General features: G+C 43.2%; 1 protein-coding gene across 1 annotated transcript in view; it reads left to right on the top strand.

The window, feature by feature from the left end:
• Positions 1-21,083, top strand: part of UNC5C (unc-5 netrin receptor C) — a 258,259-nt gene that overhangs the window by 204,765 nt on the left and 32,411 nt on the right. The window contains exons 5-7 of the mRNA XM_059817715.1: positions 5,947-6,127; positions 8,250-8,417; positions 9,708-9,872. Of these exons, the coding sequence (XP_059673698.1) occupies positions 5,947-6,127; positions 8,250-8,417; positions 9,708-9,872 (514 nt within the window). The remainder of the gene's footprint in view (positions 1-5,946; positions 6,128-8,249; positions 8,418-9,707; positions 9,873-21,083) is intronic.

Raw genomic sequence — 21,083 nt, 5'->3', positions numbered from 1 at the left:
TTCAGGTGGGAAAGGAAGCCCAGCAACTCCTGGTGGCCACATTGCAGCCAACATGGTTTTTGGTTAATAATGCCGTGATCTGTATTTGAATTTGAGGCTCTACAAAATAAAGTTCTCCATCTGCTGCTACCAGCCCACCTCAGGTTTTGAAGTTTCTTCTGTGAGGCTTCACTTTCCCGTTGTGCATAAAGTGAAGCTGTAACACGGCCGGAGACATCCAGCAGCTGTACGTAAACCCTGTGTAGATTATAGTACTCAAACAGAAAGCAATTAAGGAAGTGTTTCCACAGCAGGAACACAAATTCCCCTTATTGGCAGCAGAAGCACAGTAGCAACAACTGAACAAAATGTCATGGTGGTTTGCATTTGCTGTCTCATTCTCAATATGCGTTTTGCAGTCTCTCATAGCTGTAATTTCAGCCTCTTTGGAGACTGCTCTTTTTTTTTCAACCTTAAATGGGTATGAAATCTATTTCCAGCAAGTAGTACATGGAGGACAGCATCCTCTTCAGTGGCGAGTCGCTGGGATGAAAGTGTATGTTTGAAACCAAATCCAAAAATCAAATAACATTCTTCAAAGAGGCACTCAAGTCTCAAGGTACATGAAATAGCTGCTGGCTCAATAGCCTGTATGAAATCTGCTAAAGTTTTCTCAGTCTCACTTGGGCATGTTGTACTGTGTCCAAATTAGTAGTTAGCTTCACAAATGTTTTATTCTTACTGGCCCATGTATGTGTGCCCTTACTATAAATATGGTATGGGATGCGTGTCTGTTGTTACAACTCGGGTGAAGCAGGGGAGCTGTGATTTCCCTGAGGCTGTTGCAGTTGATGCAAGCTCAGCAGGGACTGCGGCAAGGCGAGCGGTGCTGCTGTGACCAGTCGGAATGGCTGTGGAGAACACCAGCCGCAGTGCCGGTGTTGTTGGGGGATCAGATGGAAAGCGATCCTGCCATGTCAGCCAGGCACGGGGAAGGCAGGGGTGCAATGGTCTTGCCTCCCAGAATCCTAATTGCCTTTTAGCAAGGCAAATCTCTCACTGCTCCCAGCCATTTGCATCTTGTTTCTTCCGGAGGATTGCACTCATGGTCACTGGAGGGCTTTGCCTGTGTTTAGGAGAGTGGAAGACTTGCTGTTTTCGGCAGGTGCTCTCTGCTCTGAAGATGACTCTAGGGCAGGTTGGTGCGGTGGAGGCAATGAGAGATCAGGATCCAGGACTCACACCCTGCTGACTTGCCTCTTGAGATTGCACGAGGTGTAAGGAACGACTCGTATGATTAGGAGGGGAGGATCTAGATGAGCTTGTATCCCTTTCCCATTCTTTGGTTTCTTTTGGAGCAGATGTGCTGTTGCTCTACCAGATTCTAAAACAGTCACGCATGTGCAAGTGTGCCAAGAGATTTAAGTGTCTAGTAATGCTAGTAACTTGGTATGGCTAAATTTGTGTCAGCAATTAGCTTCCGTAATAGGTTCTCCTGCATATGTAATCGCTTGTGTGATTTATGTTCCCTGTGTTCATTTAGTCTGCGCAGAAGCCTGGCCTGGCTTTGCAAGTCTTAGTCTCTGCGTGTGCTGCCGTATTTCAGGCTGGTGCTGGAAACATCCTGGAGCAGCACAGGTCTGGCTGCAGCTCCGAGGTATAGCCAGGGCGGTGATTGCGGGTTTTCTGTTCTTGCTGATGGTCTCGATTTTCATGTTGGGTGGCATGTGGCAGGTTCCCTCTGTTAATTAGAACAAATGTGCCAATTATGTTAATGTATCTCCCGATACCAATCAGCGAATAATTAGAGACAACACATCTGTCTCTCATGGGGAGTGGGATGACAGAAAAGACGCTACAAGGTACGTTGCTCTAAATTACAGCCGCCTTGAATCGTGCGCTTCCTCAGCTGGTCGCGGGGATGGCTCAGTCTCGTGGCAGGCTTGCCAGCATGATAGCAGCACTGGACATGTAGCTCCAGCACAGCTGGCAGGAGCTGTGTGCCGCACTGCTCTGCAAATTACATTCAGAGCACTAAGGAGCTCTGACTGAAAAGTAGCTGACTTCGGGTGTGCTCCGACTTCTCAGCATCTGCCGTCTCTCTGAGTCAGGATTTCACTAACTGCGCTCACACCTTTACAGAGGGGCCTTCTCTTGCTAGTCAGTTTGCAAACATATAACAAAAATATCTTCTTGAATGGATAACTAAAAAAAGAAATGGGGATTTTGTGCCTGCTTTGTTCCAGGAGGCTGATACGTAAGAAAAAACAGTTGCATGTTGTTGTAATTTTCCATACCTGTGATCTCCACAAGGGAACACTTATCCCATCCTTCATGGCAGTATTATTGCCAATTAAATGATTTCTGTCATGATAAAGAAAAACTGATGCCCAGGCTTTTTCTATTTATATGCACAGCCGTCCGTCCATTTATTAATAACAGTTGGTGAGACATGCCTGATTTAATTGAATAAGTAGAGCTAGGTACCTGTTCAAGAATCGTTGTGACTATAGCTAGTAAATATACATCCTCAATATTTAGGCAAAAGCAAACATCTACTCTAGAAACATCTTCTCCAGAGAGTTGAAAAATGGAGCCATGAAGGTGTCATTTGGTATGACCCTGAAGACAGGCATCTTGTGCACTTTGAAATGCCCATGGGTATCCTGCTGCCCCTCTCTCCGCTCGCCCAGAGGTGTGCAGGTCTCTGGCACCCAAATGTCCGGTGCCTCATCCGCCAGCATCTTGCGAGCATGTTGGCTTCCCCAGGGCACCAGTCGCTGTTATTCCGGCAGCAGAATTAAATTCAGGATAAGTTTCTGCACTGACTGGATTAACAGCCTACTTCAGTGAGGGGGCTGCGCCTTGGGGAATGACATGGCATCAGAAGAGATCGTTGCTTTTAACTTCTGTAATAACAGTTTGCATACTTGTCATTCATAAATCACACTGTCTCGTTCCTCTTTGTTCGCTTCTCTTTTGTATTTGACACCTGATCTCTTCCTACTTACGTGACAGAACAACCCTGTTCCCACCTCTCCTGGTTACCTCAAAAAAATAAATCTGAGGTTTGGAGGAGCTGAGCACTGCAGTCACCTGCACCAGAAAAAATGAGGCCGTTAGTAACTGAAAATAAGTACCAACAAAAGTCTCATTTACATGGTGTAGTGTGTTTAATTAATTACCATTTCTACAAGGACTGAGGGAGAAAACACAACCACTGGAGGGGTGTGCTCTTTTTTGTGTTGCGGTACTGATGGCTAAAATGTGTATGAAAGGAGACTCCTGCCTCTTGTCAGATCATCCATCGATTCCTCCCTTCAGATTTGACATTATAGTTTGCAACAGGAACAAACTTGTGACATTGTCAAAACCTGGATGCCAGAAGGAGACTGAATTAGATATATTAAAGAGATATCTTGTAAAAGAGATGGGGTTTAGACGTGCACACACAGTACCAATGTACTGGCAAACCAGATTTTTCAGAAAAAAAAGGCATCCTGTTGTTCTGCAAACTTAACGTTTTATTGTTAGCAAATTCTGTGAGCTATTAGGTGAAAAGGATCTTTTTCTTAAGAGATTTGGTGAAGAGCCAGAGGCCGTATACTGAATTATACAGAGTATCTTTTTTTTTTTATATTGGCACCTCCTGTTTTCATATCATCTTTGGTGCTTTTGCAGGGATGAGTGGGAATTTAATGCTCATAGCTTTAGTTTTGTCTAATCAGCTGAGACCCAGACTGAGTATGCACGTGTGTGTTTTTGTGGAGAGAGAAAGCGTTGCAGAGTACTGGGGAAAGGGAACCGCATGCTTGAGCACGGAGCCTTGCATAGTGCCGAGGCCTGCTAGAGTATGTGCTTGGATGGGCATACCAGAAACATTTTGGACTGAGCCTTAGACCATGTAGACTGTAGTCCTGTCCTCACTGACGTCCTGATGTCCTTCCTCAGTGTGCAGAGCATAGGAAAAGTACAGGTGGATTTGAAGGTGGTACGTACACGGCTGCGGCAGCACGCGTAGCATCTTTTAGAGTCCTGACACAAGCCTGTACTCCATCCCAGAAATAAATTATGCTGTTAAAAACCAAGAAAGACATTTTGTTTGTGTCAGAGGCAGGGGTTAAGTGCAGCCTACCACTGGTGGAGAGGTAAGCTCCTGGCTTGTTTTTCAGTCAGGGATGCATGCAGACTTGACCTGCTGGTGAGGAAGGAGCTAAATATTGCCGTTGACTGAACAGGAATCTGTCTGTCTTGATTATACCTGATACCTCTTAGGATTCAAGAAAGGAGGAAGAACAATTTTAGCCATCCTGGCAAGGAAAACCAGGTTATTGACTGTATATTCCATGGTAAAACATGAATGTTGTAGTGACAGAAACACAGCCTCCAAAGTTTTATGTCTTTTTTCTTCCTGCCCTCTTCCTCACAGACACACATACCCATTTCCACAGCCCTTTTTGCACCACCAATTTTAAGCTACAACAGTATTGACAGTTGTGAGGCTACCACATACTGCAGCAATCTGCGGTGGGAGAGGAGGGTTTAAATCAAGCCTTCCTCGAGGTAGTGGTTCTACATTCACCAAGGTGTATGTCTTTGGAAGCAGCTCACACCTGATGCACACCCACCCAAACTGGGGTAGGGGAGCTGGAGCTGCTTAAAGTAGGGCTAAAGATGGGGAGCGCGTGGCGGACAGCTTGAATCCAAGCCCACATCCACCAGCACTTGTCTTGCAGCATTGTACCAGCTCCATCCCGGGACAAATCGCGCCCTCTGTGTTTAACACCGGGGGACGCCATCGGTTTTCTCCCCACAGCTCGGGGCAGTCTGTATGGCTGTCTTGTGGGGGGAGCAGGTTCTCTGTTGGTTTTGGGGTATGTCAATGCTCGGGCAATTCCTGAAGTGTCTTTGGAAAAGTGGGGTTTGTGAGAGCAAGTCTTGGCAGTTAGCACCTCGCGGGTCCGGTGGGTTGATTATGTTTATGTTTTTCTTCCTTTAATTAAAGCCTGGGCACAAGCTGAAGTGATTCAGTGACATGAAGGCCCAGCTTTGATCCATCCAGGGCCCCAGTCCCATCCTTCAGAGCACGCTCAGTTCAAAGGAAAACAAGCTACTAGATTTGCAGCCAAATTATATTAGGGTGGCTCTCAGCAGTCAGCTGGGATATAATAGGGTGTTTCTTTAGGAAGGCAATAAAGAGAACATTGTCTAGATTAAAAATCACATATGAAAATATTTTTCTGTGTAACCAGGGAAATTACGCTTTATTAAAATAAAATATAGCTTACATAAAGAAAAAGGAAAAATAAGCACTGATGTAGTCTTTGTGATTGCCTATTTCCTTGGTAACTGTCTCTATTTTGTTTAATCCTGATTGCAGCAAAACAGTAACATGCATGTATGTGTGAGTGCATGTATACTTAAAAACACTGGCGTGTTTGTAATTTGTTAGTTTGACCTACTCTGGTGCAGAGCCTCATTGTGTTAGACCCAGGGCAGGTGCATACAAGGTTACTGCATTATTAACTGCCTAATTAGACAAGATGTACAAAAGAGTGGGTAAGATCTCTGCTGTTTTAGGGTTTCTGATGTAAGGGAATTTTCTGTTTGTAGATGTAGTCCTAAGGTATCGCCGCTTCCTTATCCCTTGGCTCAGACTCTGAAAACACAGATCAGCTATTTGTCTCTGTACAGTAGCTGGCAGCCTTTGAAAATGCATTGATATTTTCAAGGCAAGGCAAGACAGCTGTTGTGTGGATGGGTGGAAGGGAAGGGGACCTGAAGGAAAGGGTAGGCATGAAGGGTGTTCTCCCATGTTTCTGCTGTGGCATTTTATTTCAGTTGGCAGCGTGCCTCAGGTGAGTCCTTCGTGATGTGCCTGGACTCATTGCGCTTTCTGGGATGAGCAGTGTAATCACAGATACTGTGCCCTTTGTGATGTGACTCGGTGCCCTTTGAAATCCTAAGGTGGAGTGGCTGAAGAACGAAGAGGTGATTGATCCAGTGGAAGACAGAAATTTTTACATCACCATTGATCACAACCTGATCATTAAGCAAGCCCGGCTTTCTGACACAGCCAATTACACTTGTGTTGCCAAAAACATTGTGGCCAAAAGGAGAAGCACCACAGCGACTGTGATTGTCTATGGTAAGTGATGCCTTGTCCCGCTGCACATGGATGGACGCGTGCTCAAAGCAAGCGGTGGGACGGGAGGAGGGATGCAAAACACCTGTATGCAGCTCTTACTGTGGTGAGGGACCAGGCTGGGCCGCCTCTGCTGCCTGTTGACTTGCAGCCATATGCAGTGACTGCAGTCAGGGTTCGTTACCGAAAATACTCAGAAGTACAGATCTGATGGCTTGGCTTATTGGTGACAGACAATGGTGTTAAAGGAGGAACAGGCACCTACACAAACAGCCGGTTGCCTCATTGAAGAGAAGGTGGTTGCTCCCATTGCCATAACACACGCCGGCTGGATGCAGCAAGGAGCCGTTAGGGCAATTCCTCCAGCAGGAGTGTCCAAGGCATTGCTTTCTACCAACGCATTTCACGTTCTTAGCATCACTTTTCAGAAATACGAGTAAAACTGAAAGGCAGCTTGTGCTTCCAGATACTGGTAAGAGTGTCAGAACACAGCAGAATCTTCCATCTTCTTGTGTCTCTTGAAATAAACTTACTTTTAGTGTCTACTGCCAAAACATACTCTGATGTCAGGGGCAAAGTAGAAAAGCACTCTGGGACTGCAGTTCATAGGCACACAACCTAGCTTAAAAATAAACGTCAGGGGAATACGAAGCATGGGATAACATTATTCTGTGTCTGCATCCACAGCCTCAATCTAATATTGAGGAGGGCCGTGCTTTGGTGGGGCAGGGGCTGGATGAGATGCCCTTCTGGGGTCTCTTCCAGGCTGTGTTGCGCTGCACCTCTGCCCCACCAGTCCAAGCCTTTGCCCCTGCAAAGTTACTGCCCCGATTCATCCCAGGCAGGGGTATCCACCAGAACAAAACCTGCTCTGACGATATGCCAGCTGACTGTCCTGGTGTTCCTTACAATCAGCTTAATTATAGGATAGACAAGTAGGAAAAAATCCCTATGATTATCCCTAATATTCATTTCATATTCAGGGTAGCAGTTAGATTTAATTGTAAGCAGTTGCTTCCCTGAAGTTACAATGAGGGCCTTTTAGTTCAGTTTTTATAGAAAACCGACTGAATTGAGTTGATTAGCAGTGTTTGTGATATTGAGGGATGGACCATGCAAGAGTTCTGTGTTTTGTAACCGTGATGAATGCAGAAACATAAAGATGTAGGCATACTGCAACTCCTCTTCATACATATGCAGCATTTTTTACAACAGTGCAGTCGAGAGACATATGTAGGGGAGCAGCCGTTTTTATGGGGTTTGCTACCAGAGCTGCTTAAGGGTTGTGTCATATCACAAACATTTGGGTTTAGGGAATCTGAGCAGTTAGTATGCGTGTTACCCACCCTGGCGACAACATTATTACATAGAGCAGCACAGCTCCTTCTTAATCCATCCATCTATCCCAGAAACTGAGGTGGATGAAAAAGAGAGTCAGCATAAATATCTACTCAGAGATAAATATCTTCCCAAAATCCAATAGTAAATATGCATGTAGTGTGCATTCACTCTGAACAGCTTAAATATCTGTTATGGAAGTGCTGGGACATTCATATGCACCAGCTATGTCCACAGAGGGGTGAGTGAAGTTGTCCTCACATCCTGAAATCACCTTCTGGAAAGAAAAGGAAAGAAAATTATCAATTTCTAATCAAAGCATGGAGGTCTCTCAGTGTGCACAGATGATAAGTACATCTGAGAACGAGCTGGAGTGCAGGTTATCTCCCTTTGGAAAATGGTGCAGCTTTCAGAGCGCAGGCTTCTGGCTGGCAGAGCTGTGGGTGCTCTCTGAACCTGCAGAGATTTTGACCATACACACACCAGCAGGTGCTTAGTGCTGGGTAAGGTCAGTTTTCAGGAGAAGGCAGGTCACCTGCCAGCCGTAATAGTCATCAAACTGTTTTTCATTCAGCATCAACATTTCTTCGACTTGCACAATGACTTCTGGCATGCTGTACATTCAGTACGGTGGAGACGCAGGTTTGTGTCTGTTCAGTGTTGCTTCTCGTGCTCTTCCCAGCCATCACTTGTGACTGCTGTTGGAGGCAGCATGACACAGAGGCGCCTTTGGGCTGACCAGGATGGCTTGCTTACGCGATCATACTCTTTCTGTCTTGCTTTTCAGTGAACGGAGGCTGGTCTACCTGGACTGAGTGGTCAGTGTGTAACAGCCGATGTGGGAGAGGCTTTCAGAAGCGTACGAGGACCTGCACCAATCCTGCACCACTCAACGGTGGTGCCTTCTGCGAGGGCCAGAGTGTTCAGAAAATAGCTTGCACCACGCTGTGTCCAGGTTCAGTATGAACACTACATAACCCTAAATAAATAGTTTGTCTGTCATCAGTCATTTCAGGAGAAGACTATTAGTTACAAAAGCCTCCTTCTCTTTATTAATAAATCCAACATTTCAGTGAATGAATATGAAATTATATTATGTAAGTAGATAAAGTAGTGAGCACATTATATCAAGCAGCAGAGGATTCAGACCCACTTTCGCATGCAGCTTGCACCGGTGTCTCAGCCCTGATAATTCAGGGGATTTGGGGGACATTCAAAGCTTCAAACTGTAGGAGATAAAGGTTGAAAGCTCTGGAAAAGGACTGGAATTTGGATATAGAAAGCAACTGTGATTTAAATATATTTGCAATGGCTGTTCAGCCCAGCTGTCACAGCAATTGGAGCATCTGGGGTGAGGATGTTAAATTTGAGGCACGTGTTTACCTGACTTCAAATACAAAGACATTTATACTGGAGAGTGATGTGTATGCACAACTTTAAAAGGTATTTAAACGTAAACTTCTGAAAAATACAAAATTGCTTCAGGACATGCAAGGTAGCTGGTGGCTTTTCTGCGACAAAAAGTTCTGCCATCTCTCCTATTGTCTGGTGCTTTCCTACCTCTGCAGTCCCACTCAAATCGATGGCAGTAGGGTTGTCTTCAGCTTGTGAAGCTTGGCCGTCCAACTCCAGGTCTTAGTGGTGGGTGAAACTTAAAAGTTGAAATTTAATCTCAGGTCGCTATTTCAAGTGACAGACTCCTGGCTCAGGCTGTGTCACTGGAACAATTGCATAGTTTGCTCTTCGGCTGTTCAATTCAGTGCTTTTGAAAATCATTTCTGGGATTTTGAAAGACACTAAACACATTCCTGATTCTGCTTATGTGAAATAGATCAGTGCCTCTAGATATTTTTTTTTTAATAGTAAATATTTAATATTAAATATCTTCCTACTAAAGAAGAATTTCTGGCCAAGTTAACTTGTTAAAAAATGCCAAAAAAAAAAAAAAATCACAGATTCCCAATTTGTTGTTCATTTTCTTGTACACTTTCAGCAGAGATAAACTGCTGACAAGTTTGTAAAAAGGGGAGGAAAGAGCAGAAATGGGGCCAAGTCAGAGAGAAAGGAGAGTGAATGTGCATTTACAGGACAGAAATAGGACTTTAAGAAGAGCAGACTGATGATCCTTCTGCCTTGCTGGGAATGGCCAGGAGTTGCTGGCTGGCTTGTGCCAAGATGAGCATCGCTCTCACTCGGTCTCACTTGTATGTACCCCCTAACAAGTCATGTCCTCTCCTTGTCTCAGTGGATGGCAAGTGGACGTCCTGGAGCAAGTGGTCCACCTGCGGCACGGAGTGCACCCACTGGCGCCGGAGGGAGTGCACAGCCCCGGCGCCGAAGAACGGGGGGAAGGACTGCGAGGGGCTGGTGCTGCAGTCCAAGAACTGCACCGACGGGCTCTGCATGCAGGGTAAGTGCTGTGGTGATGCCTCCAGGGTCTGAGATGTATATGGCCGCAAAAAAACTTGCAAATTGCATCAGTGACCTAAAGTCACAGAATCATTTTTAGAATGGAGAAATAAGTTAATCCAGTTCTCACCAGTCTGGACACCCCAGTCTTCTTCCCTGAAGATGAATGTAATGCTGTCTGAAGTTTATGAAGGTGAGCAGTGAAGAATTAGAAAGTCTTATAACAGAGCCCTCTCCCCCCTGCCCTTCCCACCAAACAGCCCTTCTCTCTAATACCGGCTCAGCATCCGTCCAGGGAAGCTTGGCAGTGACTCTTACAGCAATGCAAATGAAAAGTAGAGGGTTTAGGGCAAAGCCAGCATTTTCAAAACAGTAACCTTGGCAAAGCAGATCAGCTTGTGGCTTCTTGCTGTCAGGAATGGTGGGTGCATGTGTTTCTACATATACTAGTTATGCCCCTTTTTGAATTTGGGGTGCCTTGTGGTAGAAAGACGTACCCTGTATCTATGTAGTGCCTATGCAAACTTCATATATAGTTATCAGCATGCTGCAGCCTCACGAAGATCAGCTCTAGCACTGAAGTCTCTCCTGCCTGTGCCTATTCACGCCATCGTCTTGCCTTGTGACTAATAAGAGCAAGAAGCAAAAAAAGAGTAGGCTTTTAGTGTGATTTCTGACATACGCTGATGAACAATTAGTCTTCTCTGCACCACATCCCTTCTCAAAAATGAGGTCTTCTCTGTTCTGCTGGTGCATTGAAACATCCTTTCAAATTTCATTAGCACAATAACCTGAGCCAAAATCCTCACATACACCTCTCTCCTGTTCCTTCATCCTGTCTCTCTGCAGTACTTCTCTGTCAAGCCTCAGCTCTCTGTTGCCCAAAGAGTTGTGGCTGTAACTATCAGGTATCTATGTGTCCAGATCATAAAATGCTTTGAGTTCTTTCATGAAAAAGGAGTCAGGAATTTTTATTCTCAAGGCAGGTTACTTTTGACTGAAATAGTCAAGATGACAGAAAAGTGACTCTATTAGCTAATAAATAGGTCTGCTTCTTGAATAAGTGCCATATAGGTGGCTACTGTGATGGCAGCGATTTCTGAGCTACCCTATGGCACAGCATGGCCATTTGCTCTGAGGTTTCCCAGATTTACAAAAAAGGCTTCTTGAGTGTGGATCGCACAAACACTTTCATCACTTTAAAAACTATTAGTCAATGTCAGCAGCCTATAAAGCTGTAATACCTCAAAACGTTTGTTTTTATGGGCAACACAGAAAGGTGAGATTCAGAGTTCCTCTCTTTGTTTTATAAAGATTAAAAAAAAAAAAAATCCAGCCACATCTTACTGTATAACACTTTGGTGACTTTTATAGTGGGGAAGCTAACGTACCCCTAGCTCCAGTGGTGTGAATAAGTCATTATGGTAAATCAGGGAGAAAAGATACGTTTCCCCATACAGAAGAGCTCTTCACTACCAGATTATATTTAGACAGGTGTATGTCATCTTTGTGTATGTGCATAAAGAGAGCCATTTAAGAAGAAATCTTGTGGAAAAGTAGATATAATGGTAAGGCAGAATAAAAGCCCTGTAGGGATCTCATTTATCTGTTGATGGTATATTGCATTTTATTTGTGAAAGTGGATGCTGAGTGATGCTGAATATAAAGCAGAGGTCTTAAGCAGGAGAGAGGGTGAGGCTGTTACGAATCCTATGTATGTATATAAAAAATGGTAATGAAAAATATAGAGTCACATATTGACCTGCTTGGCTCCAGGGGCTGTGATCATCCTTCAGTGTTGGAATTTAATGGCAGTGTTTTAATGGTGTCTTTATACTTGCGGGGTTTCATATACCTGTAAAACTTACAGTCCTGCTCCCTGATCCATCACTGCTGAGAAGATTGATTTGCTGTACTTGGTGGCAGTGTGCCTGCTGCTCTCTCTCTCCCTTTTTTTCTTTCTTTCTCCTGCTCAGTTTATGCAAAACCAATCTGAACACTTACATTTTTGCCAGTGTGGATCTAGATTCATAGCAAATCTGCCTGCTGAGCTATGAAGAGACACAGGACTCCTTTCATTCCTAGAACACCATGCTTCTTTCCACGTTATTTGAGGCTGGTGGGGACTGGCTTGGCACTGACATTCCTCCTAGGCTGCGGACCTGTGGATCCACAGCAGACTTTTCCAGCACCTTCATGCCCGTGGGTCTGTCATGGCACAGGTGGCACAGGGGGAGCCACAGCCACCTTTCCTCTGTGGCCATGGCCCTCCGGGAGATGTGTTGACCAGCTGCTTACCTGCACCATAGCCAAATCCTGCTCCTAGGTGCCCTGGTGCTTCCTCCTTAGTGTCAGTCTTTACTGAGAGCTCGAAGGTTGACTTGAGCACTGTGAGTGTAGTTGACAGACCGTAGACAGACCTTCTTACCAGGAGTCACTAGGCTGTTGCTTTGACAAAAACCCACTTGCAAGTATGTATCTCTATATAGCTGTACATAAAAGATATCCTGTAAAATGTTGGATTGAATGAGTCTAATTTACAAGCGCTTTCTCTTCCAGTCTATTATTCGCGACAGTAGCATCAGCTGGAAAAATCAATAAGCTCTTTCATCAGACTGCCCCTACTCCAGCAAAGAGCAGCAGTCTGCACCACTATCGATTTCTGTGGGGATAAAAACTGTGGAGCTTTCTCCATCCCTTGTAATTACAGTATTTTGCACCCAAAGCTGTAGTTTGTGCTTACCACTAACTGTGGCATTTCTCGTGCAACGCTGCTGTCACATTTATTCAGACTAATGATCCTGCTAGTACACACATACACTCCCTTATTCAGTAGTTAGTATTTTTCTGTTAACATGAAAGGATGAACAGTCATTAAACTAGAGAGCCTGCAGAGAGAGAGCAGACTGAATTGAAGAAGAAAAGCAGCTGTAGTGAAAATTTAGGGCAGTCATTACTATTTTAAGTTTTCAAATACACAATATTGCCTGGCAGTTCCCATTATAACAATTTTGTAGTTCCCGTAATAGCATTAATATGATCTTCTGGAACAAAATATGCTGTAGGTGTAAGAAGAATTGGCTGTTTACCACCCACACTAGTTGCATTATTGCCTCCATAGTTGCATTATTTCCCGTTTGAAGTATGAGTACTGTGGTAAATACTTCAGTGCAAGGAACAACACTTTTAAAGGCACGCACTGCATCTCACAGGGGATCACTATAAACTGAAACACTGCAATTATCTCTCCACTCATCCCACCTAATGACTTGGGTGGGCGTTCTGTGTGGGGGCTAAGAAAGCAAAGAAAGCAAAGAAAGCAAAAACTCCACTGCTGGCTCAGACTTCAGCACAAGTAGTTCCCTTCACTAGATCACAAATATGTTTAAAGCAAAGTACAAGGGGAAATGTTTTGCTGGGCCCAGTCTGGAATGGCTGCGAGATCGTGTGTGTGGTACCAAAGAGATGCTAGAAGTCCCCAGTGAGCCAAATGCTGCTTTGCATTGGGTGTAAAATGCTGCTGGTAATCAGCAAGAGGTGGACAACCTATGAAGAGAGGTAGCTGTGTTGCATGGTTGTGTTGAAGGCTTATTACATGAGTTGTGACGTGCAGCTGTCATGCTCAGAGCATGTCATCTGTGTCCTTTCTGTTGAGGATCTGAAGTGACAGTGTTCAGATCTGTATTCTCCCTGTCCTGAATAAGTAAGTACAGAAAGTCCGTAGGCATGAGGTTGGTGCCTGTGCATGCTAGTAAAGCTGTTGGTCTTTTCTGAAGTAATGCTTGTGATGTGCAGGGTTGGCAGAAGCACAGTCAGGAGACCACCAGTGCCCCTTCTTCAGCTCACTGTTGGCTTTAGTAGACACTGTGGCTTTTCATAAAAGGCTGGCTAAGTTGTGCTTTCAATTTTTTCCAAAACACAGACTAGCTATCTTACAGCAGCAAGGTAATACCAAAGCACATGTTGTCGCTTGAGGACTATGGATTTTATAGTTACGTAAATAATACTGTTGTTCTGTGTAGTGAAAACTGTTCAGTTTATACAGTCTCACAATATGGAACACAAATCTGTCATTGAATAGGGCCAAAAGGAAATTTCCACTTGTGAAACGTTGCCAAGTGTCATTAGATCCAGTGTGTATTTTCCTTTGTTGCTTTGGATTTAAATAAATGAGCATGAAAAGACTAAGACGTGCTACTATCACTTAAAGAATGGAAGAAAAGATTCAAAACATCTTCACCCGTCATTACAGACAACACTTTGGACTAACTCTTGGGTCACTTTGATTCTCTCCCTGCATGTAGCTTAAGTACTTGGAAATTCAAATAGCGGATACACCACTTGAGAAAAAGGCATCTATACGATGGTGAAGTTATTATCAGACTAGCAATTCCATTCCTTGTTGAAAAAGGCTGCCTTCTAGTCGGGAGTTGATGTGAAATTGATGTGAAATGATGACGGCAAATCTATATTTGCCAAGCGCTTTGAAATCCTCGTCTGAAAGACAGTATGAAGTTCACAAGGTTCCGTCTTACAATGATAGTGCCTAAGCGAGTGAAAAAGATGCAGTTTGTCATGCTTGGGCACAGAATGGTTAACTGCTGCCCTTTTCCAGTCTCGTGCCTGTTTATACACGGATCTCGAGTAGAAAGCAAGATTAACCTGATACTAACATCTCTTTCTTCCTGAAACATATATATTCTGCACATGCCCTGCTTGTTTAATGTAACATGCCAGAACCTCTGATGGAATAAGCATTCATTTCCCTTCTTGGTTTGTTTTGAAAGCAGGCATTCAGGGAAGAATTAGAGGGCAGAGCAGTTTGATGAGGACCTCTGGTCCTCCAGAGCAGATTAGTGTGCAGGGAGCAGGGGAATGTTTTCCAGACTCCAAGAGGTAAGCAAAGCTCTCTCAAGGGAGACTGCAACAGAAGCCCATGTGTGCAGAGGAATGAAATAAAACCTTTTATTAAGAGCTTGTGGGTCAAGAGAGAACTTCTAATACATTCAGTCTGTCAGCATAATGATTTACCCACCTGGCCTGTTTCACTGAGCCCTTGCAGGGGGAGTTCCATTCATTTGAAGAATGCATCTCATCTGTTCCTAGAGGAAGTTTTCTGTAATATTGTTATTTGGTATGATGCGTTATTCTGTTTTTAACCCAACTACTATGTAATGATGTAGCAGCCAAGGGAGTTTATGCACACATCTCAGAGTTACGACTCATCTTTATTTTTATTGTAGCGACATGAGAAATCCCCAGCTGAGAAGCGTTCACACTCTGGTGGGCCCTGTGCAACTGAGAGCTCTTGTGAGAAAACCTACTGCTCGAAGCAGATAGAAGCATTGAGAGAAAACAGAAGTGCAGAGCCACAAGCAGAACCCAGGACACTGAAATCACTGTGTCTTAGCCCAGTCAGTTCAGAAAAAGCCACCTCCACATTAATTTTAATGAAAGGCAAGTGCTGTAAGATCTCTAGGCTGTTTTGAAAAATCTCAGCTAATTCAAAAATACTATAGCCATGCAGAGAGGAGAAAAACCCCAACCTTGTCTGTCTATAATTTTCATTCTTCTTAATTCCCTTGGGTTTTTCTTTTATTCTTCCCTTATTCCTCTGCACATTAAAAAAAAAAAAAAAAAGTTACTCAGATGAAAGAAAAATGCAAGCTTATAGTAAAATCTAACAGTAACCATACAATGACAATAATAGGTGTTTATATTTTCCTTACCATGTACAAAGGTGGGTATATTTCGTGATTTTTGCTTTCCTGGCAGGGTGTCAGGCAGAGTGAGGTTACATGAGCAGCCCAAGGCTCATCAGGGAGTCAGTGACAAGATCAGGAGTAAAATTCAGTGCACTCTATTTCTAAATCTGTGTTCTACATAAAGGACTAACAAAAACATTGGCAGCATCCTTAAATGAAAACTCATGTTGGGGAAGGAGGTTTCTATAGTGTGGGAAATGAACACTGAGCTGATCAACTGATTCTGGAGTCTCAGGGACTTTTGAGGTTACAAGCCAGAAAGCCAGAGAATACAAGTTACCTTACCTGTGAGCTTATAGACATGCCGAAGATTTCGATACGTGTCACTGAACATCCTTGTGGATAACTCATGCTTTCCACAAGCCTTTTTTCCAGCAGTCTGAACAGTTTCCATCCCCCTTCTAGATCCCCTCCCAGCTGTCTCTTCCTTCATCTTGTTTTTTGCCATGTGTCCCCTCTTCAGTGCTGCCCCATGTCCTTATTTCAGCTCTCCCTGCAACCCGTTTGCTCATCCTGCTACAATTGCAAAACAAAGCAAACCCCAGGAAGTCTATTTAACATTCTGTCATTGCAAATGCGGAATTTGCAAATACACACTCTAGCAAATTGCGATGCTAGACATGTGTTTACTTTTGCTGTCAAACATGCATAACAAACTCAATGTTAAGGTTCTGTGCTTCTAAGATACTAAAGACTGACATAAGATTTAGCCAAAAGGTCAAAGTCCTTAACCATAAAAGATTGCATAATGTCAAAATTGCCTCTTCTAATCCACATCAAATTTTAGCAACAAGTTATCCTACTCTTCCATCTTCCCCATGCCCATACAGATGACATGCATGTTTAAACTCAGGCAAGACCTTTCTAGCAGTATTAACAAAATGTCAGGAATCTAATTTAAAATTAAAACATAGTTGCAATCTTAATTATAGAATATCATAAACTCCCGTTCAAGGACAGAACAAGAGAGACTCCCCATTTAACCTACCCGATCAGGAAAGACCTGAGATAATACCCAAGTAAATAATCAGTCGCAAAACCTCAAGCTCCCTGTTTATTAGCCCACCCTGAACATGCCAATAATTAGTCCTTTAGAAGGAAAACAAATTACTGTGCATTATCTCTGGGATGCCTGATATCATATCTGACCTTCAGCATCATTACTGCAGACATGAAGGTCTTTCTTTAGAACAACAAATATAGGAAGAAGCTGGGCACATTCTGTCTGAGAGTTTTTTGCAGCTCCAGGGACTTTGTTGCTGTTTTTATTTAACTTTTATCCACCACAAATAAGGTATAAGATACCACATCTTCTTCTTTATATGCTAGAGTTCCTGGGAAATAGCAGGGGAGAGAAACAATTAACAGCAATTACAATTCAAAGATTATTGTTAATATTTCTCCTGTGGTAAATCCGCATTAGCATCATGTTAAGTGAACGTGAAGCCTTACTAAACAGTCAGAACACAGGGTTTACTCTAAGGTTGCTCTTGTACCGTTACGTCTGCCCCCTTGTAGAAGAGTAAATACTGGAAGTTTGTGCAGTTGCAGTCTCTGGATGGTGGGAACTTGCATGGAGCAGTTCAAAACTCCAGGACGTCAAATTAAGTCTCCTGAATTCCTTCTCCTAATGTGAGAATATGTGACTGCTTGTCCGTCATAGGGACTAGATGGAAACCTACAGGATTGCAACGCATCTGAGTTAACATTTTGTAAGCTCTTGAAAGTCTCTTTTGAAAGTTTCTTTTGAAAGCTTTGAGCCTTTGCCCACTCTATTGATCATCTAGAATTTCCTTTAAAGATAATGAAGATAGTCAGCAAGCTGGTGATAGCTGTAGGGTTGCTGAGAGGTGATGGTGAACTAGGTAAGGCAAAAGGAGGCATGAGATGGAAACAGGACTGGTAATGTTAGGTCACTGCTACAGTCACGGCACTGCAGACGCTGCAGGGGCCGGTGTCTTTTTTCCTCTTTGTCTCAAAAATGTCTCTTTGTAATGGAATTCAGAATTTAGAATTGCTGGATGTCTCTTCTGAGGAGTGCAGAGTTTTACAAAATTTGAATTTGGGCTGTCTTTGTATTGAGAATGGCATTTTACAGGAAAAGGGAAAGAAGCTGCGTTTCTAGAACCTGGAATTTGGAAACAACAGTAAATACTATTTTTTTACCCATTGAGGTCAAAAATCAACAAAAACAAACCAAATTTAAATAAAAAAGGGTTCTTAACATGATTTGGCTCAAACTTTTCAGGATAATTTCTGAGACTGAGACTGATTATAGAAAATTTCAGCCAAACCCAAAGATTTTAAAGAAAATTCTGAGCCACTGGAGCTGGGGAAAGAGGAAGGTAACTGAATTAATGTTGAAAAAAGACCTCATCATGGGAACTAAGAACAGAAGTAATTGGGTGCATGTGGTTTGGGATTGGTATGGGAAAAATGACCAGCTTGCTGGCTTTGAGTTATTAAATACTGGAACTCATCTGACGTGTATGTATCGCAGAGAAACAAAGGGTTGTTCCAGCAAACTCTCAGGTCACAATGTATGCACCACATACCTACTTTGAATCATCTAAGAACTGCTTCCTTCACATTTTAGGCATCTACATGTGAGAATTAGTCTCTGTTCATCCGTCCATCGTAGCCCTGTGGTTCAGAGCCTGTTGCCAGCACGAGCTTATTCCTACTTCAGTGTCACTACACTGGATAAAACCATCAAAGTAGAGAAAGAAAGGCAGCAGTTGAATGAGTGCCTTCTTTTCTTATAGGCAATTTAAGGGCATTGACTTTGGAGCCAAAAGGGGAAAAGTGCTGTTCCAATCTATTATGCTCAACCTGTTGAGTTCATTGCAACAGGATGTTATTGAGACATGTCATGTGGCTAGGCTTTCAGAAGGGCTGCGTAACTACGTGACCTTAGCTCCTTCTGAAACTGCTACATAGAGGGTAAAGTAAGGAGCATTTATAGATTAGAAGCAAGCGGTGCCAGATTAAAATATGATGCATTAAAGAAACAAGCAGTTCTGGTGTGCTTTATGCAATCCTCACTTTATTAAATGAAAGTGCGTGTCTCCAACTCTCACTGACCTTGATACAGTCTCAAAATATGTATCATTAACTGTGACCTCAGCAGCTAATGGTATAAAGCAATTTCTTAGCAGAATAATTGTAAATATTTTTGTAAATATGACCCAAACTGTATAAGCCCTAGTAAATAAGTGCCCAGAAAGATCACCTTCAGCTACTCCACCATCTTACCTAGTCACTTGCTGGGAAAAGAGAAAGCAGCTGGGGAAAAGACAAATGGAAAACTGGGAATTTTTCTTTCTCTCTTATGTGACTATTTTATTTTCTACAAGCAACAGAGAATGTTTTCATAACCTGATCAATTCGCTCTCAAATTGATATCCATTAGTACAAATTCAGCATGACTAGAAAGCTAGAAAAATCTATTAGGGACCAAAGGCGGGGGGGGGGGGGGCAGTTACAAAGTTCCCTCTGTATGAAGCCGTGATCTAGTGTTTTATACCACAGGGATAAAAGTTGTCTTTAAAATATGCCAGTTTGCAGGCCAAGGCAGTACATTCCCAGGGCTTTCTAGGTAAAATCAAACACAGGATTTCAGGATGCCCATGGTCATGATACTGAGTTCCCAGTCTGAGCACCGTGTGTGTATATATGCCCTTGAATATGCTGAGGGCTAGATTCTTCCCCAGCACAAAAAAGCTTTGAAAAGTTGTTTTGGTGACTATTTGGTGACACTCTGTTTCAATTTCAGTCTCAAGGGAGTCACTGCCATAATCTCTCCACAATTATCTTCCATAGGTCTGAGATTCTTCCATTCCCAAATGCTTCATTTTTCCCCAACTTGGCAGAAGGTTTATCTACTCCTCCCGAGGAAAATTGCAGCAGATGAATTCATGCTGTAAAAAGGGTCAGCCTGCCTATTTGTCAAAGCGAACCCCCTAAGGCAGATGATCCCACACATGCGGATACGCTGAAGGCCATTCAGGCACAGAGACCTGCCTCTGAGTCTCCTGTGGTCTCTGGCACAAATGTGTTTCCAGAAGGTCAGAGCAAGGCATGTGGGACCAGAATGCTCAGGCTGGACTTTCAGCGTTTGAGGATCATCTGCCTTCGCTAACTGCACCAAACTAATTAAATGAGCTTCAAAATCTATTTAGTTAAATGGACGCAATTCCCCAAATCAGTGCAAGTGCTACTGATGCTGAAATTCAGTTAAACTAAATTGATAAAAAGCCTGCTGAAGTCTTTTCTATATACCAACGTTGGACTGGTTTATCCTTCCACTACAATCTGACATATTCACCCTTCTTCACTTTTCCCAGTGTATTACTTCATTATAAAGGTGCTTAAATTGCTTAAATCACATGCCTTTTAGAAAGACAATAGGCAATGCTTACGTAATGCACCTTTACAATGATATATCTGCATTTGTACACAGGATTTGTGCCAGTGTAATTACTTTAGTTAAAAAAAAGCCCACCTTTAACACTTAATAGAAGCACTTCCACAGGGACAAATAATGTATTTACAAGCCTAAAGTGGAATATAAAGTAGAATGCATGGAGAAACATCAACTTTATGTAAAGGCTTTTTAATGAATGTGTTTACTGTGCAATTACAGTGGTGCAATTTTTGTGTGTTAACCCAAGCCTCCCACTGATTGACTCCCACTGATGACATAGGGTGAGGTACTTGTAAAATGAGGGAAATAAATATCCACTTTTGGTAAGCCTCTGAGAGCCTCAAACAGAAGGGACTATGCAAGTGTAAAGTATGATTATTACTATTTTACTCATCCAGCATTAAGTTACACAACAAAACATCAAAAGCCCCTTTGAAAATGTACATTTCTCAACAAGCTCTAGGAAGAAGCTTAAATTACTTTTCTCAAAGCAAGTAGCTCACTGTGAAACCAGCTGCTCTGAGTGTGAGTCAGCAGCCTCAGCAGCCTTCCCAAAGTCAAACCCACCAGCACCTTTCTAAATTCACCCTCGTTAAAAATTTTGATGATCCGAGTAGAAGTCCCTCAGGTACTTGCCAAGCAGCGCTGTTGATACAAGGAGAAAAAAAAAAAAACACAAGAAAAAGATCTCTTTTCACTGCAGTTACTTTGAAGAGAGGAGGGAAGTCATTCTTCATTATTTCAGTTACTAATCCCAGCAGGTTTGCATCATTATCTGATGAAAATGTCCTTTCTCACTGTTTGAAGGCGCAGTCACAGGGACCAGTGTGAAAGCCAACTTTCTAACACAATACCTGTGCCCATGTGCTGGGAGCATGGCAATAACCCTCCCTCCTGCCCAGCCACCACCACCAGCGCATGGCTGCAAGCCTTCCCCGTGCCACTGCCAGTGCAATGCCCGCTCCCTTTAGGAAGAGCACTTTCATAACAAAGGAGTGTTTAAAAGTAATTATATTCTAAA

The sequence above is a fragment of the Gavia stellata genome, chromosome 5 (genome assembly GCF_030936135.1).
Source record: "Gavia stellata isolate bGavSte3 chromosome 5, bGavSte3.hap2, whole genome shotgun sequence".
NCBI lineage: Eukaryota > Metazoa > Chordata > Aves > Gaviiformes > Gaviidae > Gavia > Gavia stellata.
Note: the sequence above shows the minus strand (reverse complement) of the source record. Positions and strands in the feature narration are given on the sequence as shown.